At 46.5% G+C, this 26,965-nt stretch overlaps 3 protein-coding genes across 4 annotated transcripts; all 3 read right to left on the reverse strand.

Annotated features, from left to right (window-relative positions):
* Positions 1-2,977: 2,977 nt before the first annotated feature.
* On the reverse strand, positions 2,978-4,737 carry LOC148156683 (uncharacterized; the record flags this gene model as incomplete). The annotated part of the gene is made up of 1 exon (XM_088009658.1): positions 2,978-4,737. A coding segment is annotated over one exon (1,191 nt), but the record flags the coding sequence as incomplete, so codon positions are not given.
* A 1,046-nt stretch (positions 4,738-5,783) lies between these two features.
* On the reverse strand, positions 5,784-14,805 carry tmem150b (transmembrane protein 150B). Of its 2 annotated transcripts, none has more exons than XM_088009334.1 (8): positions 14,650-14,805; positions 14,490-14,554; positions 9,809-9,977; positions 7,713-7,772; positions 7,572-7,639; positions 7,110-7,240; positions 6,861-7,017; positions 5,784-6,784 (listed from the first exon to the last, which is right to left on the reverse strand). In XM_088009334.1, exons 3-8 carry the CDS (start codon positions 9,871-9,873, stop codon positions 6,573-6,575), a joined length of 693 nt encoding a protein of 230 aa, XP_087865460.1. In that variant the 5' UTR covers positions 9,874-9,977; positions 14,490-14,554; positions 14,650-14,805; the 3' UTR covers positions 5,784-6,572. The 2 variants fall into 2 exon arrangements, with proteins under 2 accessions (XP_087865460.1, XP_087865461.1); XM_088009335.1 differs by lacking the exon at positions 14,650-14,805 and adding an exon at positions 10,106-10,170.
* Positions 14,806-17,490: 2,685 nt separating this feature from the next.
* Positions 17,491-26,956, reverse strand: polr2b (RNA polymerase II subunit B). Its single transcript, XM_014995625.2, has 25 exons — positions 26,828-26,956; positions 25,223-25,295; positions 24,909-25,059; positions 23,311-23,423; positions 23,026-23,245; positions 22,802-22,960; positions 22,567-22,731; positions 22,296-22,492; positions 22,105-22,224; positions 21,842-22,028; positions 21,626-21,769; positions 20,842-20,981; positions 20,647-20,758; positions 20,419-20,573; positions 20,122-20,320; positions 19,871-20,039; positions 19,324-19,420; positions 19,158-19,252; positions 18,841-19,091; positions 18,677-18,766; positions 18,450-18,557; positions 18,258-18,371; positions 18,019-18,179; positions 17,758-17,953; positions 17,491-17,687 (listed from the first exon to the last, which is right to left on the reverse strand). Exons 1-25 carry the CDS (start codon positions 26,844-26,846, stop codon positions 17,598-17,600), a joined length of 3,525 nt encoding a protein of 1,174 aa, XP_014851111.1. The 5' UTR covers positions 26,847-26,956; the 3' UTR covers positions 17,491-17,597.
* Between the last annotated feature and the right edge of the window lie 9 nt (positions 26,957-26,965).

Genomic DNA, 26,965 nt, shown 5'->3' on the forward strand with positions numbered 1-26,965 from the left:
AGGTAAAAATCCAAGTCACTGACAGAAAGTTTACTTCAGTTAAAGTCTTAAAGCATCTGAAATGTCTCGTCTTTAAGTATGGAAATTACTGTAATAATGGATGCACTCAAGTAAGGTAATGAAAAGTATAAGTAAAAAGTAAAACAAGGCAAATGCATTTTGAATGGCTTCTTTTTTATTTATATACTGGTAAATTTGTCAAATAAACTTAAAGTAATGTACACAACAAGGTGCAGGCAAAATTAAACTTGCTAATAGATATACCTGCAGGCATCATTTAGTGAAAAAATTAGGCACTTTACCTATACAAGGTTAACTTAACCTAGTTTACAACTGAACCAGCTTCTTAGTATCCCCTCCAGGACAGAACATACAAAGGTTTTGTAAGCCTTAAGTTTTCCCTTCAAGTAAGGTCAGTAATGAAAATGAGAAAAATAAAAAGTTCGTACAGAAAATGCGGCCAACATGAAAGGCAGGCAAGGCCAGTAAGCTACCAACTTTGTTGCAGTCAATCAGTAGGTGGGGTCAAAACACTGGCCTAAAAGTGAAAGTTTATCAAAAATTGTCATACTTATTTGCGCTTTCTTTTTAGAAAGGAATCTTTTCATCAGTTACTGCAAGAGGAAACATAAATCCTACAAGTGCTTTTAGGATTAGTTTTACTCATCATAAAGAATTACTTTTTAATGGTTGCTAGGGTTGGCCATAGTAAATGTCTTGGTTCCATACGTACTACACAATCTTGCTTTACTAATTTAGAGCCTTGATCTACCATTAATAATAAGAATAATAAAATAATAAGCAGTTATTATTTTGTCCAGGCTGAAAACATAAAATGAAAATAAAAAACAACATTTTTATTCGCCATTTCAGTAATGTTTAAGTTCGTTCGGCTCCTAAGGATGCTCCAGGGTTGTGGACAATCTTCACCAGTTTTGAGACGGTCAAACTATTTGGTTTAGCCCCCTTTGCAACCTGGCCTTTGCCCTGTAGGTCAGTGAGCCTCCGGAACTTATTCTGTCTTTTTTTTTTTTTTTTCTTTTTACTTCTGAGCTGAAATGACCTTTCTGCTATTTTTATGGCTGTGGGAGTAGTCAGCAGCACCTGGTACGGCCCGTCCCACTTAGGAAAATACGCCGAGATGAGAGTATAGGCCAAAATAGTTTGTTTTTGTTTATTTAAGTTAGCTTCTCATATAATCAGCTTAAGTAGCTTCCTCATCTATTTACCATTGATTATTAAACTGTGACAATCTATACAGCCTTCCAAATAATGTTTAAAAAGGTGTAAGTTTTGATGTACTTGTAATGTTAATGTATAATTTTACCAAGTCTAAACATTGTGTCCAGGGCCTACTAGTTCCTCCAATACATGTTTTAATCTGCTTTTCACAGTACCATTTGTTCTTTCCACCAAGCCTGCACTCTAAGGATGATAAGCACAGTAGTTTTTCAATGTCATTCTCACATCACTTGTCACTGTAATCAGTCTGTGGAATGTTGTATATTGCGCAGTAAAATTTTCGAATGAGAAATAAATCCATAAGTAGTATAATATTGACGTACTTGTCCGACCATTCCCCCTGTCGAGACATGTTACACACCATGGCTCGATATTGCAGCCCATTTATATAGATTTTTTGGTAAAATAGGCTTATTGTCAGCGCTTTTGTAGATATATATTATTGTTGCTCCTTTCTTTGTCCATAATTCTTTTTCATTTTGTGGACTTGCTTGTTGCATTTCACGTAGAACTTTTGATCACAAGATTGAACTGTCTTCTAAATGCAACACTGTTACTGTTCCTGTCGCTGCTTGTTTGCCATCTTATCAGCGAACGCATTCCCCAGGGACACTCTGTCTGTCCCTGCAGTGTGTGCCGCACATTTGCAGATTGGTAGTTGCTTTTGGAGTTGTACAGCTTCAAGTAATTCTTTCAACAATTCTGCATGTGTCACTGGCTTTCCTGTAGATGTTACCATACCTCTATGCTTCCAATATTGTGCAAAGGTATGAACAGTTGCAAATGCATACTGACTGTCAGTATAAATCGTTACTGTTTTATCCTTCATAAGTTTACAGGCTGTGGTAAGTGCGATTAGTTCTGCTGCTTGTGCTGAGTAAAGTGAAGGGAGCTTTTCAGCTTTCAGCACAGTCTTATCAGTTACCACTGCATACCCAGTTTGAGTTTTTCCTAGTTCGTCTTTCTTTGAGGAACCATCTACAAAAAGTATTTCACCTTTCTCTAATGGTAAATCTTTTAGATCACTTCTACTTCTAGCTGGTTGTTCTGCTAAAAAGGTGATAAAAAGGTCATATTTGTCTGTAACAATAGTGCTGATACCGCGTGTGGTACTCTTAGTGTTAATGGATGAAATAGTACAATAAGAGCGCTAACTTCAACAGCCATGGAAGCAGCAATAACAGCCCTCACACAGTGAGGCAACGCACACGCCACACTATCTAGGTTAGAGGAGTAATATGCGACCGGTCTCATTTTATCACCATGTTGTTGTGCCAGTACCGAGGTCATAAAATGACCTTTGCAATCCACCGTCTGAACAAAAGGTTTTTGTTAACTTGGTAAAGCTAGGGCAGAGGTTGACACAAGGGCCTGCTTTATATTTTGAGATTTTCACTATACATTAATTTGTTTAAAGGTGCCACAATTTCCGCATAATTAGGCACCAATTTATATTATATTATTTTTATCACCTCATTTCCCTTTCCCCCCCGTTTAACACATGGCATTGCCCATGTGTCACAGTCACGTAAGCTTCTAATAAAGTGTTTGGGAGGACAGGTGAACTCATAGGTTCACTATAGAAGATACTTTAGCAGACACGTCTTTTAATTGCAGGATTATATTTTGGTTATTCTTTGTTAAATTCAGCAGCTTTCAACATTTCTATCGAATTCCTCTAGAATAAAAATGTCCATCTTTAAATTAACCAAATCTCAAATCCTGTAATCCAAGATTTTTCTTTTTGAATTTGACTATAAATCAAATCTAGATTAAAATGTTTTAGACTGAAATCTAGAAAGTGTTGCTGTCATTCACAATCGTCAATTTTTAGTAGCCAGTTATATCTATCAGGTTGCTTAAAATCTCAGACTTTCACTTAACCTTGCATTTCAGTCAAGTTAACAACGGAAGTTTTTTATATCTAATATTAAATGGTCAATAGTTTCATCCGTTACTCAATTTTGTAGTAACATTTCTCTCTTCTCATAATAATTGTCATTCATCCAATATGAAAAATCCCACAAAAACAATCAATTTGTAGATTCTTTATAGAATTAAACTCTAAATCAAATTCTTGAGTTAAATTCAATTATCAATTATTTTCAAACACTTAGAGGTGTTTAATTTATTTCCACAGTAGTATTCTTAAAATGAATTATTTGTCACTTGTGAGGTTTAAACCTAATTTTGGTAACGTTAAAATATATATATATTTTTTATGCACCGGTATCGCACAGAAATTCAATTTCTTTTATGATTCTACTTAACGTATCCCAAGCTGCACACATGTCCACCATTTCATCAATTTGGTGTGGTGGCTTGTCTTTTTGGGGTGTGATAAACTCTGATCATGCTGAGGATTATTCCTGTTTGAGGTCTCCTCACTCCACCACCCCTCCTGTTGTCCCGTGCAGCAATCTTTGAAGGGCAGTTTCTTGCCCAGTGGCCAGTACCGCCACAAATCCAGCAGCCATTTGGACTGCGTGGATTTTGTGGGGTATTATTCTTGGGTTGTCGCCTATTGCGACCTCCTCTGTCTCTGCCTTTTCCACGGCCTTTCATCGTTCCGTCGGAAAAGGCAGAGGTTCCTAAACCTCCAAATTCATCCAGCTGAAAAACATCCGATCCTTGGTTAGGTTTTTCAAGGATTTCTTCAGCATGAATTGCCCACGTGGTTAATTGTGAGACAGGGACAGTTTCAATTTCAACCAGGTGTTTTCTTATCCATCTCCCAATTTCAGGGCGAAAGCCCGTCAGCAAAGCATTTTTCAGTTGCTGCTGATATGCACTGGTGTCATCTTCATTAAAAGTTATCCCACTATGCATTTTAAACTCTTTTTCAAAACGCAAACAGAAATCATCTACTTTTTCTCCAGCTATTTGTTTTATCCCTGCCAAGTGGAGGTAATTTGCTTTTTTGCGAAAATTTCTTTTGACTCTTTCACATAATGGATCCCATTGTACTTTGAATGCTTCACTCAGTTCTGGATTAGCTCCCACAGGGTATTTTATTGGGCCTAATCTACCATTTTGATCAGTTATTTTTCCCGTATAATTCCCTCTTACTTTTGCCCAGTCTTTCCCTAGTGAGGACATTGCAGCTTCCCCTGCTTCTGTCCCATTTAATCTATAGGAATGAATTAATCCAGTCATGTCTTCTACCCATATATCGGGATCCTCTGCTGCAGGTGTTATTCCTTCCACAGCCTTCCTGGCTTCTTCTAAGGTCCAGGGTCTGAAAACATATAAGTCTTGGGCCCCTTCATCTAATGAGGGGTACAGTCGTGCTGCTGAGACCGCAGCGGCTGATACTGGGGCAGACGGAGCTGCTGCAGCGGCGGGGGGAGGGGTGGCTGCAGGAGCTTGCGCTCCCAGCACCGCTACAGCAGTCCGTGTGCTTTCTTTTGTTCTTACAAATAAGTTCTCGGATTCTTTTAACCATAATTTAGCACAACTCAACTCCTCCTCCTTTTTCGCCTTTTTTCCCTCTTTTTCCCATTACACTGTTCTCCAAAGTTTTCACTACAATTTGCCATTGTTCAAATTTTAATTTTCCCTCTACTCCATATTTCTTCATGTATACAGTGCTACCAGGAAATCTGGACAGCATGTACTTCTCATCCCCTTCGGGACCCTCAGCGAGTGAGGAATTACAAGAATTCGTGTTTCCCATTATTTAAAGTACTTGCAATTATAATTTGAAAAATTATTAATTTATTTACCTTTGGTTTGCTATTTTAGCTTCAAAAATTTATTTATTTAAATTTGGTCCAGGTTCGTTGACTCCTAGGGAGTCCTATGAACTGGAGTTTGTTTCAGTAGGCCAGCAATTAAAAATACCTTGTTGTGGTATTCTCCACTTCAACTCTTTCGAGTGGGAGAATCTTGCCTTTGCATCCACAAGAGGTTTGCTGCTTACAACCCTACTGTTTTATATGAGGTAAAATACCGAGTGGTATTTAAACCTCCAAACACTCTCACTTTCACACTTTTTGTCACGGAAATTAAGCGCCTGTTTTTCGCCGGACTCCGCAGTCCGCTACCACGGGTATTAGACAGGCCCCGCAGCCTAACAGGACAAGGTCTCCAACCTTGCACAGCACCAGGCTCCGTCCGCCTGTTACACGAAGACTTTGCGCTAGGACTTTCGCTATCCTACGCGGATTTTGTGCATTAATTTAGTTACCTGTTAGAGTCTAGAATTTCCAGGGTTTTATATACGCGCAATGACCCCCAGTCACTCGCCACACTTTTTTTTTTCTTCTTTTTTTTTTAAAACAAGAATCACTCACCCCTGTTGCCTTTCCTTGGAGTCTCGTCAACCTTCAGATCCCAGCAGGCAGGCAGAGTGTCAGCCCTTGAACAGGTTCTGAAAAGCTTCCACTAGGAAGCTTGCCGTGCACGGTCTCTACTGGCATCTGCCTTACCCGCTGGAATTCTTCCGGTATGTTGAGATCCGGCTCGAAGGACCAAATTATGTCAGGGTTGACACCTATTAAACACAGCACATAACACAGGAAAGACAAGAGAAAGTTAGATTCTGAATACTCGCGAGGAGAACAGACAGAGATGTGCTTTCAGTTACAAATCTCCAACTGCTCTGAAGCACATTTGCCTGCCCCTCTCTTTTTATTGTCTTTAGGATCCCTAATCACAGAGAGCGCTGTAACTCTAAGGGGAGGGGAAAACACTTCATCACACAGTCACAGCGCCAAGATTATAGCTAACTAACAACACAATCTATCTCGCACTAGCTTATCCAGTTCCTGACCCAGGATCAAGCAGGACAAGTTGTACATCTTCACGGCGATGGTTTTATAGCTATCTAAGAGGTCAAAGCAGGCCGTTCTGAGAAGAGCTGCTGTCACTGCTCTTCTTCAGAGAGGCCTCCTCTGAGGAAGGAAGCAGAGTGATTAACAATACAGAAACATTCCTTAAAACCTATGACTAAACTAAATAAGTAAGAATACATAAACTAAGAACATAATAAAGATATACCAAATAGTTGATAATAATACAATTTACCTAACAGTTACCATATTTACAGGACTTGTTGTTCATAAAAGGAAGATTAAACACAGTTAAAGACTTGTTGGTAAATTAATTTGTTCCCATTTTATGGAGGGGGAGCGGATTATTTCAGGTTGCTAAAATATATGGTTCCCCCCTCATATCTCTGGCAAATAAAGAGCAAATGCTACCAAATTCTCAGGACTTATTGTTGATGATTAGAGGAATAAACACAGTTAGACTTTCAGGTAAATTAGTTTTGTTCCTATGAGATGGAGGAAGCAGGAATGTTTCCATGGTAACAGAGAGACGGGTCGTCAGAGCGGCGTTGCTGAATCTGAGTCTCCTGGTTGGTACTGAGGCTCGGCGGACCCGTGCTGTCCACAACCCGAGGACTTTATGGTGAGTTTGCATTTAATGTCTGCAAACTCGAACACAAACAGCGGGTAGAGCAGGAAGAACAGCGTGGCCAGCGTCCACTCACAGATGGCGGCAGCGTGGTAACGACGTGCGTGATGGAAGCCCACCACTGGACAGACGGGTCAAGGACAACATGGACCAAACAAACACCTGCTAGTTCCTGCGGTTCCAGACAGAAAGGATACGGCAGCAGAGCAGAACGGTGCAGACGGAGCAGAGAGCGTATCCGCAATATTTCAGGATCCGGTTGCTGATGAGCAACAGCTGAATCCAGAGGTAGGCCAGGCCACCAGCAAACCCCAGAAACGCACCAATGTAATGAACCGATTTGATGGATGAGACCTGAAACCCAAACAGACACAGGAAGCAGAGTTCAGTCAGAACCAGCAGGTTCTCTGGACCCTCAGAGGTTCTGCTGAGCTGGAGATCCGGACCTGGAAGTTTCCGGTGACGGATAATCCCACGGAGGAGATGATTCCCAAACTGAAGCTGGCGATGTTGAGACGGCTGGAGCACTTTGGACAATCCTTCAGATGTCGGAACCGCAGAGTCTCGAATATCAGAGCTGCAGAGAGACGGAGCATTTCATCACAGCCGATGATGAACAACCTTTAGATTCAGCAGAGCTGCAGTTTAGTTTTCTGTCACATCTCCGTTTTTCAAATGAACAGTGCAGAAGAAACCTAAAAACTGGTCCTGAAGTGTTCCCAGTGCTAACTGCAGACACACAGCACTCAGTCCAAATCAACCAATCAGAGCCAGGAAGAAGGTCTTGGCTCTGTCAATCATGCTCGCATACACGCTCCTCACAATGAATGAACCGCACTGGTCTGAACTGGGTGATCTGGATTTCTTCTCTGTAAACTGGATCATGAATATGAAGCAGGCGTTCTTACCAAGGATGCAGCCAATGTTGCAGACCTGAGAGAACCAGCAGCTAGCAGGAGGTTGGTCTCCACACGTACTGACAACAGGAGCAAACATCATCATTAATCACCAGGAGGAGGATGTTTCGTCCAGAAACGTTTCCTACAGACCTGATGTACGGAAAATGCTCTGTCAGGGTCACGGTCTCACTCAACCAGGCCACTCCAAACCTGAAGGACGACATCATCACAACATGAATCCAGCACAGGTACAGAAGTGATTCCATCCACTGTCTGCATGCCTGAAAATACTTTGGGCTTTCAGTAACTGATCTGAATGCTGAGGACTCAAACGCAGCAGGAAGGAGGCAGAAATGTGACAGAGGAAGTAGGATATTCATATGAAAACCTGAAGGAAGGTTCAGGAATGGATAACGGAGAATCCAGCAGAGCAAAAGAGGAAGAGGAGCTGAAATACTGAGAGAGAGACAGAAACGACAAAGAGCTAATGACAGGTGAGTGGATGCAGCTGGGGAAGGGAGCAGGTAGAGGCAGACTGAGGGAGAGGAGAAAAACAACCAAAGCAAGGAGGGCGAAACCTGAACAGCAAACAGAAACACAGTGGTGTGAAAAAGTATTCACACCCTTCCTGATTTCCTGTTATCTACATGTTTGTGGCTTCAGTGTTTCAGAACATCCAACCAATTTAACGATCAGCCAAAGACGACACAAGGAGACAGAATGCAGTTTTTAAATTAAGGTGTTTATTATTAAGGAAGAAAAATCCAAACCTACAAGTTAAACCTGTTAAAACAAAACTGATCTGTGATCTATCACACCCAAGTTCACTGTCAGGAGAAAAGCAAGTCAGGAGTGAGAATCCCCCAGACTCTATAAAAACATTCTGAGGACAGAAGAAACAAAGGTTGGACTCTGTGGAAGGACTATTGAGCTACTTAACGTCACCAACAATTATTTACTTATCATCTGTGTTTTAATTAATCCTGTGAGGCACCAAGCGCCGGCCCAAGGCATAAGCAAACTAAGCAGCCGCTTAGGGCCCCAGGGCCACTAAGGGTCAGTGGAGCTGATTTTTTATTTATTTTTTTTAGTAATAATTTCTATGTCATTATAATATCAAAAACACAATTTCACTATGAAGTTATTTGTTTTTACAATAATATATATTTGATAATGCATATAGAAAGTCTTATTTTATGAATAAAAAGAAAAAATAAATTTCTCTTGGGCCCCCTGGTGGCCGCGGTAGGTACCGCAGCGTCGCCGGTAACGAGCTGCAATGAGCATCCAAACGTCCAAAGCTCCGGTCAGAAGCTAAGTTAGCGAAACAATGTCTCAGAAAAGGACTTATCCTTCAGGGAGGGAGAGAAGAAGGAGAAAGAATAGAAAAAAGCCCAGATAAAGGTTTGTTTTAATGAACCTTGGTGATGTAAAACTGCTAATAGTAAATTAGCCTGATAGCGACCTGGACCGGTCCAGTTCAACAGCCAGACATTTATGCTAGGCTCTCTGTGTTAAACCGAGTTTAACTTTAAATGAGGTGATTCTCATGGTGGTTCTGTATATTTCTGAGGTAGTTTTGGCTTCAAAACACCGAGTTTGATAACAATAATTAAAACTTCTGACTGTCTGACATCGTCTAGCTAAATGTTGCTACGTCAGGCTACATGGATGAGCTGCTCTGTGCTGTAGCTGGGATTTGCTGTTTGCTGCTGAGCAGAAGCTTTTTGTGGATAAAACAAACTATTTTTACATCGACTTCTAAGTTGAAAAAAGACTCACCTGGTATAAATGACATTTTTAGCTGTTGGAGTTACGTTTAAGAGAAATTAATTTAATCAGAGAAGGTCATGAATGTGTGTAGAGCTGCACCGACTGCAGTTTTCTGGCCGATCCCTGGTTACCGATTTTTAAAAAGCCTGAGCTGCTGATTTTGATTTTGGCTGATATGAAGTTTTTTTGTCTGAAATGTTGCTAAATGTAGCAAGAAAGTCACTGAGTTCCAACAGTGGGTGAATATTGTTAACTGTAGAGGTTCAGACCTGTTGGTCTGTCAGTCAAACCTCTCACTGCAGAGCAGAAGAGGACAGAGGTTCTTTACAGGGAGATCTTATTATATTTGTATAGAAACTAATTCAAATTTTCTAACTTCACATCAACAGAAACATCTAATTGTTTAGTGTCTTTATGTATGAAGCTTCTGACTGGAGGCCAGCAGGTGATGAATGAGGAAGAAGGAGACTCACACGGCCCACATGCCCAGGACGCCGTTCAGGCCGGCCAGGATGGGGACGGCCACCAGAGGACCCATCTGTCCCAGATCCGGAGTGACGGGTGGAGGACGCTCTGGAGGGCAGCACAGGAACTCTGACGGTGCTTCAGACCGCCACCGCTGATCCAGAAGGACGGAGCAAACTGAGACAAAAGTTGCTCTTGATGAGTTTCTTCCTATCAGTTTTATAGAAACTGTCCTGAAACAGGAACACATTTCTACCGACTCCAACACAACGAATGGGATCCCAACATCCAACCTCCATGTTCACCTGCTGAAGCTCATCTCTTTGATCTGAAGGCCTTCGGGTCAGCTGAACTGACTTCAGCTGCTGCTCTTTAGAAGCAAGAAATAAGGAGAGAAAAGAACAAACCATCAGTCCCAGTAGGAACCAGCGGGTTTTGTTGAGAAGAACAAACGGCAGAAAGAATCGAAAGGATTTTAAGAGATGAGGTTTTCCTTCCACTGAGAGTCTCTGCAGAGCAGAAGGATGCTTCGTCCTCCTTTTAATACCCCAAAAAGCCGAGGGAGGAGAAGTCCAACACCTGATTCCTCAGAAAGTTTTCTAAAGGACAGAGTGAGTGATCACCACTCATACAGCATCACCAGATGAAAGTGCAGAGTTCAACTTTCAGCTGGGATTCAGAAATCACTCTGACGGCTGAATGGGCCAAACTTCTGGTAAATCGTTTTCCTGAGAGGCTTGACGTGTTCGCCAACACCCCGCCCAAGATGGGACCATGACAGGTTCTTCTCTGCTCTGAATACGAGTCTCTGGTGATGAAGAGACGAGCTGTTGGGAAGGTGGCTGTTAGGAACAGGGAGCAGAAGAGGCCCTCCAGGCTGGTTTGAAGCAACTGATCGGATCGCTCTGTGCCAGCCTCATGGAGACGACATCAGAGCTGAGAGATGCTTCCTGAATGACAAACCCTGGATCAGCAGGGACCTGAAGGAACCAAAGAGCCTTTAGGGACGAGACGGGGCGTCGCTGAGGAGGAAACAAGCAGCTGCAGTCCAGATTAGAGACAGAAGAACAGCAAGAATCTGGAGGAGAAACTGCAGAGGAACCAAATCAGAGAATCAGGAAGGAAGAAGATCTCAGGCTGTGAGCAAAAGGAGGATCAGATGGACAGAAGCCTGGAAGGAGCAAAAGAGCTGAAGACATTCAGACAGGTTCAGGATCATCATCATCCCACCTTCCTCTGACCCTCAGCTTAACCCTCAGATGAACTGGTTAACCTGGTTAAACTGGTTAACCTCAGATGCTCCATCTCCCTCCTCAGTCATGAACTCTTCTGCTGCTACAAGTTTGTCTCCAACCAGATCAGGACCTGCTGCTCCCTCCACCTCCCACTGTTCAGTCTCTAGAACTGCAGAGGCAGAACCAGAACCGGGTCCAGATGGTGTCAGTCCCAGAGGCCTGCAGGCCTGAAGCTGTGGAGCAGTTCTGTGGGATTCTGCAGCATCAGCCCGACCCAACAGAAAGTTCTGTTGCTGTGGAAGACTATTAGCTTATCGCCATGGAGACGCCATCATCCACCTGTCTGCTTATCGCCATGGAGACGCCATCATCCACCTGTCTGCTTATCGCCATGGAGACGCCATCATCCACCTGCTCCATCAAACCTGCTGCCACCTGGACGGAGCAGCAGCTCTGAGGATCATCTGATCCTCCATCAGACTCTATAAATGAATACAATCAATCTAGTCTAATCTATGTGGTCTATATCTACGGCTGCCTCCCTAACAGACTGCGGGCCGAAACAAGAGAACCTCAGGGATCTGGACTCTCACCTTTACTTCCTCTGTCTACACCTCAGTCAGGCTGCTGTCATCTACAGAAATACTCTGATTACTCTGCAGCTGCTGGTTCTGTCAGACATGGACCAGAACCATGTCTGGTTCTGTCAGACATGGACCAGAGGACGGAGGGAACAATCAAATCATCTGGGATGGAAGCAAAACAAAGGAGATGATTTCAGGAGAAACGGGGTCAAAGGTCAAACTCTGTTTCCATTATGGAGAAGAAGTGGAGGAATATAAAACCCTCGCTGTTCATCTGGACGGACTGGACTGGAGACGCAGCAGAAGAGGAACAGAACCACAACCAGAACCGGAACCAGATCAGAGCAACTGGAGGAAGATAAAATCCTTCAGTCTGTTGGTGAGAGCGGCATCAGAACCAGGACCTGAAAAGGCTCGACAACCTGATAAAGAAGGCTGGTTCTGGTCTGGTTCTGGTTCTGGTCCGGTCCTGGTTCTGTTTGGTTCTGACTGTGGAACCTCTGGAGATAACGATGTAAAGAAGGATTCTTCATAAAACCAAGTAGATTCTGACATGTTGGGAGTGCAGGCTGCACGGTGGTGCAGTTGGCTGTCACCCTGCAGCAAGAGGGTTCTGGGTTCGATTCCCGGCCCGCTCTTTCTGCATGGAGTCTGCATGTTCTCCCTCTGCATGGTGGGTTTTCTCCGGTTTCCTCCCACAGTCCAAAAACATGTCAGGTTAATTGGCCTCTCCAAATTGCCCCTAGGTGTGAATGTGTGTGTGCATGGTTGTGTGTCTCTGTGTTGCCCTGTGACAGACTGGCGACCCGTCCAGGTGACCCGTCCAGGTGACCCCGCCTCTCACCCGGAACGTTAGCTGGAGATAGGCACCAGCACCCCTCCCGACCCCACTAAGGGACAAGGGTGTAAAGAAAATGGATGGATGTTGGGAGTACAGAGTGTCTTTAGTCAGAGGCTTCTTCAGATTTGCTGTAACACAGACTGCTACAGGAGCTCCTTCCTCCAGCAGCATCTACAGTAACTCTGAATAATCTGAATTAATATGAGCGACTACATTTAATTCCCCTTTGGAATCAACGAAGTATTTCTGATCTGACTGTCCTAGATCAAACCCAGTCCTCTGTCCCAGTCCAAGTCCACCATCCCACTCACATACAGCGATGGGATCCAATGACTCCGTCCGCCTCTTCCAGCAGCAACAGCCTCCACGTTGGCCAGGCTGCTCCACCCGAGTAGCACCAGATACTTCGCCCAGCGGTCAGTTTGGCCGATTACCTCGTTAGACCAGCACCTCTGCGTAAGTGGCCAGAAGTCACTTTATTCTTACCTGGAAGTGGATTTGATCTGCAGCATCAGTGACCCTCCATCTTAATGCAGAAACCACAAGACGCAATAAACAAAGATGAAAACACGGACTGAGCTGTGGTTCCACCAGTCTGTCTGTGGGACTGATTTAATGTTTCTCTGAATTATCCGATTCTTTCATCACAACTGAAGTCAGATCCACCTGTCTGAAACCTTCAGAATGAGGAGCAGGCACCAAGATGGCTTCTCCACACACACCAATGGAGCATGCTAGATAGACATGCTAATGGAGCATGCTAGATAGACATGCTAATGGAGCATGCTAGATAGACATGCTAATGGAGCATGCTAGATAGACATGCTAATAGAAAAGGGTTATTGGAACCCAGTAATGGAACATGCTAGGTAGAATGCTAGTTTAGTAGGGCATGCTAAAAGGGTCTTGCCAATATCAATATAGCGAGTTATGCTAGTAGAACATGCTAAGACTCATTCAGAATGTGAGAACAGTACCGGTACACTTGTTCAGACTGAAATCAACGATCACCAATGTAATCAGGACCATGAGACCAAACCAAACGATCCAAATGTTAGAAACCTAAAACACTGGAGAAGGATTGTCCTCTACTTGGACTGGGACGTCTGGGAGATCTGCCAGAGCTCCTGGTCGAGACACGCTGAGCTGATTTTAGATCGACTGCTGACGATCAGATGGTTGCAGGGACTGAATCGTCGCTCTAAACCTGACAGTGAAGAGCTGTGAAGGGTCTGATGGTTTCAGATTGCCTGTTTAGATAAACTTATGCAAATTTCACTCTGCATATCACAACACATGAGCACATAACTAAAGTTTAGACCTCAGATCTTATGCTTGTTAGTCCTGGCTATTGAAGTGAGGCTGGTCTCTGACGAGTCTGGTTAGGGATTTGAAAACGTCCCAAATGATCTAAAATCGTCTGTTAGTGATGGACATGTAAAGGTCTGGCTGTCCAAGCAACTACAGGATGTTTACAGAAAACACTGAGAGTCACGATGAGATACAGCAGCTTCTCTACCGTCGACTGGGGAGTTCATGTCTGACCAGAAAGAGACTCAACAAGTGTTGAAAGCAAGTTTAGTAACGGTCACGTCAACATATAGGCAGTTTATTCATAGATAAATATGGAACTTAAAGCCAACGCTGCAGCCTGCAGGTCAGAGAGAACCTGGGATAAAGAAGCAAAGTTTAACCAGCAGCACAGTCCAGTTAAGTCCAACCTTCAGGTTCACGTGAGCCGGGCCAGAATTCCTAGACATTAAGGCTATAAATGACATCTGGTGTCATTAAGGGAGGCGGCTGGAAGTGGCAAACAAAACAAAAAGGACAAAGGTAGGTAGTCCGCCCTCACAAAACATGCAAGGCTGGGCAGACTAAAAACAACAACTTACTAACTGCACTCAAAAAAGGACAGCAGGAGACAGTACACCTAAAACTATAAAAAATATTCAAATCTCAATAACTAGACACTTCTACGTACAATTTATTTTAATTATCAAAATTTAATGGATAAAAACCAATAAACTACCTGAGAGGTCGCCACGCTCACTTGCAGCTGAATGATGTAGAAAAACCTTAAATCCTGTGTGGCCACTGCAGCATCCAGACATGCAACACATTAAAAACATTAAAACAGCACCGAGTTTCAGAAAAAAACACCAAAGCAACAGAAAAAAGTTATTTCTTACCGCACACTCCAACAGCCCAATCAGAGCTCTGCCAAAGGTTTCTGCACCAACACCTTTATATGCTCCATCTTTAATCAGAGGGTGGAGCTGACAGGTGCCACTGGTTCCACAAGTTCACCTTCAGAAACCTGGAGGGGAAACTTTACTCTCCAAAAACATGATTCTTAATTATTTGGGCACCAGAACACAGGACGGGATAAACCAAGCAGCACGGAGGTGGAAGTGTCATGGTTTGGGATGCTTTCAGTTCAACATCACAGAATCCACCATGAATTTCACCACATCGCTGGAAAGAATGAGACCATTTGTAAACAAAAACAAAATAAAGTCAAAGTAAAATTAGAGGAAGCTGTTGAAGGTCCAACATGAGTGTCTTCCAGTGGCAGAGGCCGCTAATTAAGAAGCTAGCTGCGCTAACCCTAACACACTAATCATAAACATTAGTACCCCTAATGTGCTATACCAACATGCTAATGTGCTGTACCACACCAACTTTATTTATGAAGCACTTTAAAACAACCACAGCTGATACAAGTGATGTACATTAAAACACAACATAACAATAATAAAAAAATAATAAAAAAAACTTTACAGTTTAAAAACAAACAAGAATTTTAAAATGAATCCTAAAATATACAGGCAGCCAGTGAAGTGAGGTCAGGTCAGGGGTCACCTGCTCCCTGTCGAGTTCCTGTCCCAAGTGGTGCAGCAGCATCTGAACCAGCTGCAGACGTGAGAGCAACGACTGACTGACTCCCAGATAAAGTGAGTTACAGTAATCCAATCGAGTCGAAATAAAAGCCTGGATCACTGTTTCAAAATGAAAAGATTTCACTGACGCCAATCGCCTTAAATGATAAAAGCTGGACTTAACCACGGCTCTGATCTGGCCGTCCAATCTGAGATCATGTCCACCTTAAAACCAAGATCTGTAATAACAGGTTTAAAATAAACCTCCAAGGGTCCCAGGTCCACAGAGGAGGACTCACAGGAGCCACTGGCTCCAAACACCATCACCTCTGTTTTGTTTTCATTAAATTTAAAAAGTTCAAGGCCAACCAAGCTTTAATATCACCTGGACATGCCAGGAGATGTTTGATGGAATGGACATCCTTCTGCTTCAGGGGCAAATAAATCTGACAATCATCAGCATAACAATGAAACGAAATCCCATGTTTCCTGAGGACAGAACCCAGAGGCAGTGAATACAGAGAGAAAAGCAGTGGGCCCAGAACCGAGCCCTGTGGGACACCATAAGGCATTGAAGCAGCAGATGATTCAGAGTCACTAATATTCACTGAAAATGTTCTGTCCTCCAGGTAGGACCTGAACCATTTAAGAACAGTGCCACCAATACCAACAACATGGTGTAAAAAAACAAAATGCTAACGTGTTATACCAACACAATTATATATATTACATAGTGAAAGCTTTTAAAATCAGGCCCTGATGTCTTTGCTGAACATTTTCGTTCAGTTCTTTATTGAACAAACAGCGACAGCTAAAACCGGCAACAGCAGTTCGTTTCCTAGCAACCAAAATCAACAGAAGACAAGATGGTGACAAGACAAAACCAGATCCTGTTCAGCATTCGTCAAAATAAGTCTTCCTCTTTCCAAAATAAATCAATTCACCTTTTTTTTTAATTATGTACAATCATGTTACATTCTATGATTAATAATGTAAATTATGCTTAGCATATAACTGTAAACAAGTCGCAATATTTAATAGATGCAACCCCCCCGAGGCGAGGATACGTTAAGGGCGAAACTCGCGCTAGATTTACCTCATTATGTGCGAGAGGTGAAGGAGCGTGAGGCGCTGAAGTGCATGGGAAAACAATCGGCCCCCTCCAGACGGGGTTTTGGCGCCCCCTCTGGTGCTGCGCCCCTTTGCGCTGCATACCCACTTTTTGCGCCACTGCGTGTCAATCATGGGTTGTTTTATAGTTGAGTTTTGGTAACGGTGCTACTGACTTTCGCTGATGGGGAGGAAAACGCGCATCAGTTGATTTTAAATAATTTACAGTAAAACTTTAATAAATCAGGCCGTTTTATTTGGAGTAGAAAAATGGGAACGTAGTGATTCAAAACTTTTAGGTGTTTACAGTAAATACCTCCAAGTCTGCAACAACAAACCGTTTCCAGATTTTCTCATCAAGTTCTTAAAATCAAGTTTAAATGCTGAAGCCTTTCACGTTTCACCTGCTGACTAGACGACCTTGGAGCAACAAATTCATTTTGACATAATTTACATGTTCACACTGCACCTTACACACACACACACACACACACACACACACAGTGTCCCGTCTACTTAGGAACTTTGCATCAACTTCCATTCATTTTGTATTCCTATCTGACCTTTGACCCCGACAATCAGCAGCAGATCTGTGACCTGAAGTCAGTTCACAGCTCAGCCCCAAACCTGACCTCTGACCCAGAAACAGGACCCATAATGTCGTATCGAACATAAAGTCCCAGGTGTTTGGATTCAGGCGTACAGATGCATCTTCTAGCACCATAAACCATTTAGTGATGTTTAGATGTTTGTTAACATGGTTTCTCTTTCTCAGACTTTGACTCCCCCGTCGACCCGTCCGGGTCAGGTGACCCCCGCCGACCCGTCCGGGTCAGGTGACCCCCGCCGACCCGTCCGGGTCAGGTGACCCCCGCCTCTCGGCACCAAGGGTAAACGCGTCAGAAAACGGATGTAAATGAAGAGCTGGACGCTCCACCTGGGCACTCGGCTGTGACTCCCACCCTGTTGGTGATGCTGGATCCAAGCCATCCTCTGTTGCCATGACGATGTGTTGTTTGGACCAATCAGGACTGAACCACATAAGTTAGAAAAACATATTTATTTACTACAACAAAAAGAACAAAGGTCTAGTTTCTCCTCTTCACGGTGATGTCACTTCCTGGTCAGCAGCTGATTGACTGAGCCCTCTATGAGGTCATCATTCGAGGAGCGATGCTCATGGACATCAGTTCCTGGAACAGCAGCTTGCAGGCGTATGGCATCCGGACCAGAGAGATCTGATCAGAACCAGAAACGGGTCAGAACCTGGGAGGAGGCAGCGATCGGCGGGGTTTGGACCGGGCCTACCTGCGTCTTGTTGCGGCAGCCCCGACACTCGTAGGTGTGCGTCCTGGTGTTGGCGATGGCCATCAGGCCGCACAGGTTGCAGACGTGGACCTGGTACGGGTCGGACGCCTCGAACAGCCGCTCCCGGAGGAACTGGGCGGCGCCGTGGGCGATCTGGCAGTCCCGCTCCATCTCCCCGAAACGCAGCCCGCCGTCACTGGGGAGACAGGTGAGATTAGCGCGGCGCAGACTCACCTGAGGTGGCGAGGGGCGGGAACTCACCGGGAGCGGCCCTCCATCGGCTGGCGGTTCAGGATCTGGACCGGCCCGCGGGCCCGGGAGTGGATCTTATCGTCCACCATGTGCTTCAGCCGCTGGTAGTAGGTCGGTCCGATGAAGATCTGGGACGTCAGCTTCCTCCCCGTGAAGCCGTTGTACAGAACCTGATGACACAGTCACAGTCACACACCTGGGTCACCTGGGCAGGTTTCAACCTCCCAGAATGCATCAGGGCCTCTGACCTCGTTTCCTCTCAGGTGGTAGCCGTACTCGGACAGCAGGTTGGACACTTTCTGCACATTGACGGCGTCGTTGAACGGCGTGGCGTCGCCGATCTCCCCTTTGTTGGCCGACACCTGAAAGGAGCGACAGCCTGGCAGTCAATGCTCAGGGCATAACACACAGCGGCTCGGCGGTGGGCGGAGCCAGCTTACCTTCCCCTGCAGACACTCGATAAGATGGCCGACTGTCATTCTGGACGGGATGGCGTGAGGGTTGATGATGATGTCAGGTGTGATGCCTTCACAGGTGAACGGCATGTCCTTCAAAATAAAACACAAGGTCACGTTTTACTGACCAGAAGAGCCAATTAACTCACCTGTCCTGACCCAACCTGCTCCTCTGATTCGTTAACTCATCCAGACTCGCTGGTCCCGCCTACCTCCTGTCGGTACTGGATCCCACAGGTTCCCTTCTGCCCGTGGCGGCTGGCAAACTTGTCTCCAATCTGAGGGATCCGGACTGAACGGACCTGCGGGTCAGAACCGGGATTAGTGAGCGGTCCGGCTGCTGGGTCACCATGGTAACCAGGGCGGCGGCGCTCACCCGGATCTTGCAGAACTTGTATCCCTCCTGGTTGAGCGTCACCATGACCTGGTCCACGATGCCGGTCTCGCTGGTGCGCAGGAAGGTGCTGCAGTCCCTCTTGGTGTAGCGGCGGTTGGTGCTGTCCAGCTCGTCCTCGTTCTCCGGCAGCGTCACCGTCTTCCCGATGATCACGTCCTCCCCGGACACGCGGACGCCGGGCGCGATCAGCCCGTCGTCGTCTAGCTTGTCGTAGATGGCGTGCCTCATCCCTGTCAACAGGTTCTGTTAGAGCCAGGATCGGGTTTGGACCGAGCCGTTCGGGAACCGGCGCTCACCCTGACACGTCTCGCGGGTCGGCTTCTCAAAGATTTCCTCCTGGTCGAAGCCCTTCTTGGACTCCTGCTCCTTGTAGGACCGGTAGAAAACGGACCTGCAGGGAAATGCAGGTCTGCTTAGAGGACGGAAACGGACCGGGCCCGGGAGGTTCTGGTCGCCCCTCACCTGAAGAAGCCGCGGTCCACAGCCGAGCGGTTCATGATGACCGAGTCCTCCTGGTTGTAGCCCGTGTAGGAGGCGATGGCGACGATGGAGTTGATTCCTGAAAGATGGACGACAGAAGCCAAATATTCCAGGTTTCAGGAAAACCAACTTTCCTTCTAGAGATGAAATGATTGATCAGATCAATAATCACCCGATCAGCCCTCAGAGAGGACTGAGCTTTCCACGTTTCAGCTGCAGATGCTACAAATGATCAGGCATTCACTAAAGCAATTACCGACTTGGGTAATGTTGATTTTCTTACTTAAAAATGAATTAAATTATGTATTTGCATGTATTAATGAATTTTTAATATCGCATAAAAAAGCCTCAGTGGTTTAATGAAAAATCTGGGGAACTTCTTTTAAATTCTTTAAATCCGATTAATCGTCGGGATCGTGGGTTAGCTGCCGCTAACGATGGTTCTGCTGTGAAAGACGGCAGAACCGTCTTTCCCGGTAACGGGTCGAACCCTGAGCCTCTAAGGCCTGTGGGTGAGCGGCAGCGTCACCTGCTGGCAGCTCCCGGAAGCGCAGGTACTCCATGGAGCGCGTGGTGACCAGCGGCTTCTGGGGGTAGTACAGCACGTGGGCCAGCGTGTCCATCCTCACGTGGAAGTTGGTGATGTAGACGCCCATGGCCTGCTTCCCCATGGCGGACTGGTACGTGTTCCTGGGAGACTGGCCGGGGATCGGACCGCACAGGGAAACGGGTCAGAACATTGAGAACCTGCCCGGTTCTGGACGGACCGCCGGCTGGTACCTGGTTGTGGTCGGGGAACGGGATGATTGAGGCGCAGACTCCCAGGATCATGGACGGGTGGATCTCACAGTGGGTGTAGGTGGAGCAGTAGGCCACGCCCTTCTCCTGGAGGTCATCAGGGGTCATGGCGAGCATGACGGTTTCCTCCTCCAGGGTGTCGATGTACTCCACCACGCCGCTCGCCACCAGGTCCTGCCAGCTGGACACCAGGAGGAACATCAGAGTCCAGCAGGCCCACACAGCGCCTGTTAGCCGCTGAGGCTAGCCCGTTAGCCTGGGCAGGTGTGTCCGACTCACCTGTAGTTGTTGTACTCTCGCTCCTTCAGCTGGTCGATGTGCCGTCTCTTCAGCAGCAGCTTCTGCTTCTCCACGATCAGCAGCGGTCGGCAGATCCGCCCGGCATCTGTGTAGATCCGGATCTCCCGCTCCCGGATGTCCCGGATCATCGACACCTGGAAGAATCGGACCGTCAGGAAGGCTCATCTTGTCCCCAGGTGTCTGAGGTGAAAGGAGGGCGGGGCTTACCTCTGACACGATGATGTCCATCTGCCTGCGGAGCTTCCTCAGCGTGTTCATCAGCTGCTCCGGGTCTTTGTGGATCCCCACCCAGCAGCCGTTCACGAAGATCTTCGTAGCACTGAAATGGGAAAACACGGATGAAGACACGGATCAGGAAGACGCCGGGAACGCCGGGTCTCTGGGCAAAGCGAGGCGACTGACTCGGCAATGGCAGCCGGGGAAATCTCCTCCAGGTTCTCCATGCTCCACTCCTCCAGGAACTCCAGGATGGGAGACGGCTGCGAGCCAACCGAGATGTAGGCCATGAGGGCCAGGTTCTTCACCAGACCCACGGCGTGGCCCTGCAAACCAGGCAGAAACCAGTCAGGACAGGAGGCAGAAACCAGTCAGGACAGGAGGCAGAAACCAGTCAGGACAGGAGGCAGAAACCAGTCAGGACAGGAGGCAGAAACCAGTCAGGACAGGAGGCAGAAACCAGTCAGGACAGGAGGCAGAAACCAGTCAGGACAGGAGGCAGAAACCAGTCAGGACAGGAGGCAGAAACCAGTCAGGACAGGAGGCAGAAACCAGTCAGGACAGGAGGCAGAAACCAGTCAGGACAGGAGGCAGAAACCAGTCAGGACAGGAGGCAGAAACCAGTCAGGACAGGAGGCAGAAACCAGTCAGGACAGGAGGCAGAAACCAGTCAGGACAGGAGGCAGAAACCAGTCAGGACAGGAGGCAGAAACCAGTCAGGACAGGAGGCAGAAACCAGTCAGGACAGGAGGATGGATGAAGTAGACAAGGGAACCTGGTCGGTTCCATCTTGGTCAAACCTTGTGGGTCTCGTTGTTCTGGTCCGGTTCTGTCCGGTCCAGTTCTAACAGGTCGGTCCGGTTCTGTCCGGTCCAGTTCTAACAGGTCGGTCCGGTTCTGTCCGGTCCGGTTCTAACAGGTCGGTCCGGTTCTGTCCGGTCCGGTTCTAACGGGTCGGTCCGGTTCCTACCTCGGGCGTCTCGGCGGGGCACACCATGCCCCACAGCGTGTTGTGCAGCTGCCTCGGCTTGGCCAGCTTGCCGTCGCGGCCGATGGGGGAATTGACCCGGCGCAGGTGGGACAGCGTGGAGGCGAAGGTGAGCCGGTTCAGCACCTAGAAGGCGGCGGGGGTTACCATGGAGATGGACAACAGGCACACGGCCGGTGCAGCGGAGGCGGCGCCTACCTGGGACACGCCGGCGCGGGCCTGGTGGGCCTTCTTGACGTCGCCCCAGTTGCCGGTGGCCAGGGAGTACTTGAGTCCGTCGGAGATGATCCGCGTCTTGATGGCTAGCTCCAGGTTAAAGTCCTTCCCTCGGTCGATGAACTTCTGGGCGTAGATCCGGATCTCTTTCAGGAGGTTCTTGAACATCCTGGACAGACGGGAACTAGAGTTACCCTGAGGAGGAGGAGGGACGGGCAGGTGAGGAGCCGGGCGAGAAGCCGCACCCCCTGAACAGGAAGGCCAGCAGCGGTCCAGCCAGGTCCAGCCTCTTGTTGCCATAGTGATCCCTGTCATCCAGCTCCCGCCGGCCCAGAGCGGCGAGGAGCAGCCGGTGGACCATGTACCTGAAACACCGAACACGGATCAGAACCAGGCCTCATACACCTGTCCGGGTGTGGCTCCGGTGTGGACTCACCCCAGGAAGTAGGCCTTCTTGGTCTCGCAGAAGTCGCTGACGCCGACGTGCGGCAGCATCTCCTTCTGCAGGACTTCCTTGGCGTACTTGATGCGCCGCTCCTTTGTCACGCCGGGCTTGGCGCCTCTGGACCCGATGAAGTTCAGTGCCACATTCTGCTCCTGGATCACAAACGCCTCGTCTAGCGACGGCTTCACCTGCAGGCGCAGCGGGCGGGGTTAGACACTCTGGTCACCATGGTAACAGAACGGCAGGCCGCCGGCGGTCTTACCATCTCCATCATCTCCGGGTCATCGAAGTCGTAGATGATGTGCTCCAGGATGTCTCTGTCGGACACGAAGCCCAGCGCCCGAAACACAATGATGATGGGCACTTCCTGTCTGATGTACGGCAGCGTGGACACGATGCGCTGCCCGATGGCGCTCTTCTTCACCCCCTGAGGCAGACGCAGCGTCCATGAGAGCGCCGCCTGTGGGCTGCAGGGCCCGTGCGGCGGTGGGACTCACCTGTCCTCCACGGGCCATCATGCTCACCCAGATGGTGCTGGTGGGCCGGGACGAGTTCTCCAGGCAGGACCGGCATTCACCCGTGTACGCGTACTTCGAGTCCTTCTTGGCGAAGACGTAGACCGTGTTGGTGGCCATCTTCTCCTGCGCAATCAGCACCTGGAACCGCCGACAGCTCAGGTTCTGGTTGGGAACCGGGGAGGAGAAATGATGTCACGGCCTACCTTCTCGGAGCCGTTGATGATGAAGTAGCCTCCCGGGTCCAGCGGACACTCGTTGAGCTCGCACAGGTCGCGGTCGGTCAGGCCGCTCAGCAGGCAGTAGGTGGAGCGGAGCATGATGGGAATTTTACCGATGAATGTCTTCTGATGCTGCGTCTGCAGCTGCTCCTCCCCCTCCTTGATGATCGTCTTAGTGATGTCAACGTACAGCGGCGCAGAGTACCTGAGGAGACGCGTCAGATGGGTCAGAACCGGGCTCCGGGTCAGAACCGGGTCAAGTGGACCTACGTCAGGTTCCGGAGGCGGGCCTCATTGGGCATCATGGGGGACGGAGCGCCGTCCCGCTCCCAGTGGGTCGGCTTGGACAGGTAGATCTGCTCGAACTTCAGCAGGTAGCGTGGCTGAAACACAGGTGGTGATGTCATAATGATGTCATGGTGATGTCACGGTGGGCCGATAAAAACCTGCTCCTGGTTCTGGACCAGCGGTCGGCAACCCAAAATGTTGAAAGAGCCATATTGGACCAAAAACACCAAAAACAAATCTGTCTGGAGCCGCAAGAAATTAAAAGCCTTAAATAAGGATTACAATGAAGGCAACACAGGCTTTAAGTGTTTATATTAGCCTATTATCAAAAGTGTACATAATTAGCATTCATGATTAAATGTTTATTTTCCATCCATTACTGGATGGAATGACGCACCACGTGACTCTGTTGTACGATGGTGCTTCAAGTTTACCTTCCGTTACAATATTAATGTTTTATGTTTCGTTGCATTGATCAAATTAAATAAATCCAGTAAAGAAATCAGATTTTGATGTCATCTTTATTATGAAGACTGACAGGGAAAGGTCATTATTTTCCTTTCGGAACTCGGAAAATCTGCTCCCAAATGCAGTTTCCATGACGATGATCGCTCTTTGTAGATAACCACGTTAAGTGTGCGATCGAAAAAACAACTGAAGGTACCGTGCTTAACGTGCCCCTTATCTGGGCAACACACAGAGAGCAATAAAACAGTTATAAAAATAAAACGGTAACCTTTCGAAAGGTAAAGTATATAAAATTAAATTAGTACAGTTTAAGTTTGATTTCTGAGCAAATGCCAAGCAAGTCAGTGCAGGTAAAACATAGCAGCAGCATCTTCTTCTCCTTTGACACACAACCATCCTCGGACCTGAGCAACAAAACAATAATATCGCTAAGTGTCACTCTAAATATATACTGACAAAAATTACTAATCAATTTATAAAAACAACCACTTTGTTACTACATATCTGTGCCTATAACAGGATTGTGTTCTTACCCGTTTAATGTGGCTCTGGTTACGGACCTCACTGGACAGCTCCTCAACATCGGCCATGTAAAATGCAACTTTAATCTTGACACAGCAGCTAATGTAGCGCCGTCCCTGGAAATGTCTTTCCACATTACAGGATTTCTCCGACTACAAGCCGCTACTTTTCCCACACTTTGAACATATATACATGTACGTTTCCTTTTATCATTTCTTTTTTAATTCGTAGGTGTGGCTTACAGTAAAGTACGCTCTTTTTGTTATTTGACAACTTCTCGCAACAGAGCAAACATTCAGGTAACCCTTCAGCTTTGGCAATGAATGCAAATGATTCGGTTCATGAATGTAGAATCTCTCCCCAGCTCTCATGGCCCCACACCCGTCGGTTCGTTTACAGCCCCTGCCTCGCACCCCGCCCAGCTGAAAGGAACGTGTCGCAGGCTATGATGCAAATCTTTGCTGACAGAAATGTTGAAATTTAATATTTATTCTACACATTTTTATAGCATTGGAAAACGTTAAGAGAGACTGTGTCATGTTTGTTCTCCTATATTAAAGAATCTCTTGCCGACTCCATTCTGGACTCACCGGCTCCTCCACCTCCCCTGAGGTGTGCTGCGCCTCGGCCTGCAGGTCGATGGGCGGAGCGTCCTCCACGATCCGCTGGACCGACATCTGGATGAACTCATCGAACGAGTCCAGCTGCTGCCGCACCAGGCCCTTCTCGTCAAAATAAGAGCTGGAGAGGAAGCATTTCAAAATAAGAGCTGGGAGTTTTAAACTCAATCGCTAAGGTGGGTTAGCCAGAAATATCTTCCAGCTCAGTTATTGATCCATGATCGATCAACATATTTAATGATCGGTGAATACAGCAACTGTCACATGACCTCAGGTGATCTTACCTGATGACAATCCAACAGGCTTCCTGCCACAGATCAGGAGTAATTTCATCATCATCTTCATCGTACTGATTATCTGTCAAAACAAAACAAGCCATACTTGTGATCAATGATCAACACCTGCAGCCAGGGATCAGTACAGGTCAGTTGTCATGGTAACACCTGTGTTCTTCAGGACAGAGCTCAACATACTTAACAATAAAAAACTATTTCTAGGTTTAAGTGTCATGTTTCCAAAAACTAGAAACGGAAAATCATCACAACAGAAATAAAAACTGGAAAACATTAATCACTTGATGACAAAGTTCCTAAAATAAATGGAATTTGCAATAATATTCTAATTTACTGAATGGTAGTCATTCTGTTTTTGGGTCAGGCTGCTGCTCTGTCTAGAACCAGAACCACAGGTTCTAACCAGCAGGTCAGAACCGTCAAAAGATCAGTTAGCTCAGAGTTCACAACCCTGACTTTAAAGTACATGAATGTGTGTGAAAACAGAGTAATAACAGTTTACCACACATTTTTGTTTTCAGCAGAAGTATATATATATATATATATATATATATATATATATATATATATATATATATATATATACATATACATATACATATATATATATGTATATACATATATATGAAACCACAGAATTGCGCAACACCTTGTTGAAACCATAATTACTGAGATTATTATTGTTGTTGGGTCATTAATTGGAGCACGTTTTGTTGATTTTTTTATGTTGTTATTTAATAAAGTTATGAACATTTTGATAAGCCAATCAGAGGAGGACCTGCTGCTCTCAGCTGCGTTCAGTTTGTCACCTGATGCTGAGATCGACTCATCGCCCCGCTGCTCTAGCAAAGCACAAACAGTTCAGAAACAATGTGAAATGGAATAAAAAGCTATTTATTAACTGATTAAGTCGTGTTTTAGATTGTTCTTGAAAAACTAATCAGTCACGGCTGCACAGTGAACCCGTTGGTTTTCTACAGCAGACAGCCGCTCCCCTCTCTCAGGTACTGCGAACCCCGCTGAATCTTTGCAGGGGTGCCCAAGTCCAGTCCTCGAGAGCCACCATCCTGCAAGTTTTAGAAGTATCCTTACTCCAACAGACCGGGATCAGCTCTACAGAGGCCTGATAACGAGCCAGTCATTTGATTCAGGTGTGTTGAAGCAGGGATGCATCTGAAACTTGCAGGATGGCGGCTCTCGAGGACTGGACTTGGCCACCCCTGTTTTAGGGGTACCAGTACCCTGCCGTACCCCCCTACTTTCACCCCTGATCAAACCAAACCGCCATGGTCAGTCCGAACCGAGCCACATCGTCCCTGTTAGCTCCTCAGTTAGCTTTAGTTTCTGTTAGCTTTAATTGTTTCAATAAAAGGTTTTAAAGCCGTACATCAGAACGAGCTCGAACTGTCCGCGCACACTGAACATGCGCATGTAACCGGTATTATTGAGCAGATTATCGGGAATTGGTGATCAGCTCCTGATCAGTTCATTTGTTCTGAGCAGTGAAGCTAGAACTAGCATTAGCTAGCATTCCGTTAGCAGATCAATAAGGTTTTTAATCACTTCCTGTTTCCTCTCTCCTCACTTCCTGCTTACCTTCGTCCTGGTCGTACATGTTTCAGGTCCAGCTCAGATTAAACCGCGAAAGCTCTGAACCACGAACCGAACCTGGAACGCGGACCCAAACCGACGCTACAAGCACGTCGGCTGGCAGCTGCTTCTTCTTCTTGTGTC

Source organism: Poecilia mexicana, unplaced genomic scaffold, assembly GCF_051168715.1.
Source record: "Poecilia mexicana isolate PSO_F unplaced genomic scaffold, ASM5116871v1 scaffold_10, whole genome shotgun sequence".
Classification (NCBI taxonomy): Eukaryota; Metazoa; Chordata; class Actinopteri; order Cyprinodontiformes; family Poeciliidae; genus Poecilia; species Poecilia mexicana.

What these genes read in the sequence shown, in the direction of transcription:
- tmem150b (XM_088009334.1), bottom strand. Translation starts at nt 9,873, where the DNA reads ATGGGTCCTCTGGTGGCCGTCCCCATCCTGGCCGGCCTGAACGGCGTC. An exon ending in GTCCTGGGCATGTGGGCCGT is followed by an intron (nt 7,773 to 9,808) that starts GTGAGTCTCCTT and finishes GTCGTCCTTCAG; the next exon opens with GTTTGGAGTGGCCTGGTTGA. An exon ending in CACCGTTCTGCTCTGCTGCC is followed by an intron (nt 6,785 to 6,860) that starts GTATCCTTTCTG and finishes CCGTCTGTCCAG; the next exon opens with TGGTGGGCTTCCATCACGCA.
- polr2b (XM_014995625.2), bottom strand. An exon ending in ACAAGTTCTGCAAGATCCGG is followed by an intron (nt 18,767 to 18,840) that starts GTGAGCGCCGCC and finishes TCTGACCCGCAG; the next exon opens with GTCCGTTCAGTCCGGATCCC. An exon ending in CCGATGGAGGGCCGCTCCCG is followed by an intron (nt 17,954 to 18,018) that starts GTGAGTTCCCGC and finishes CTGTCTCCCCAG; the next exon opens with TGACGGCGGGCTGCGTTTCG.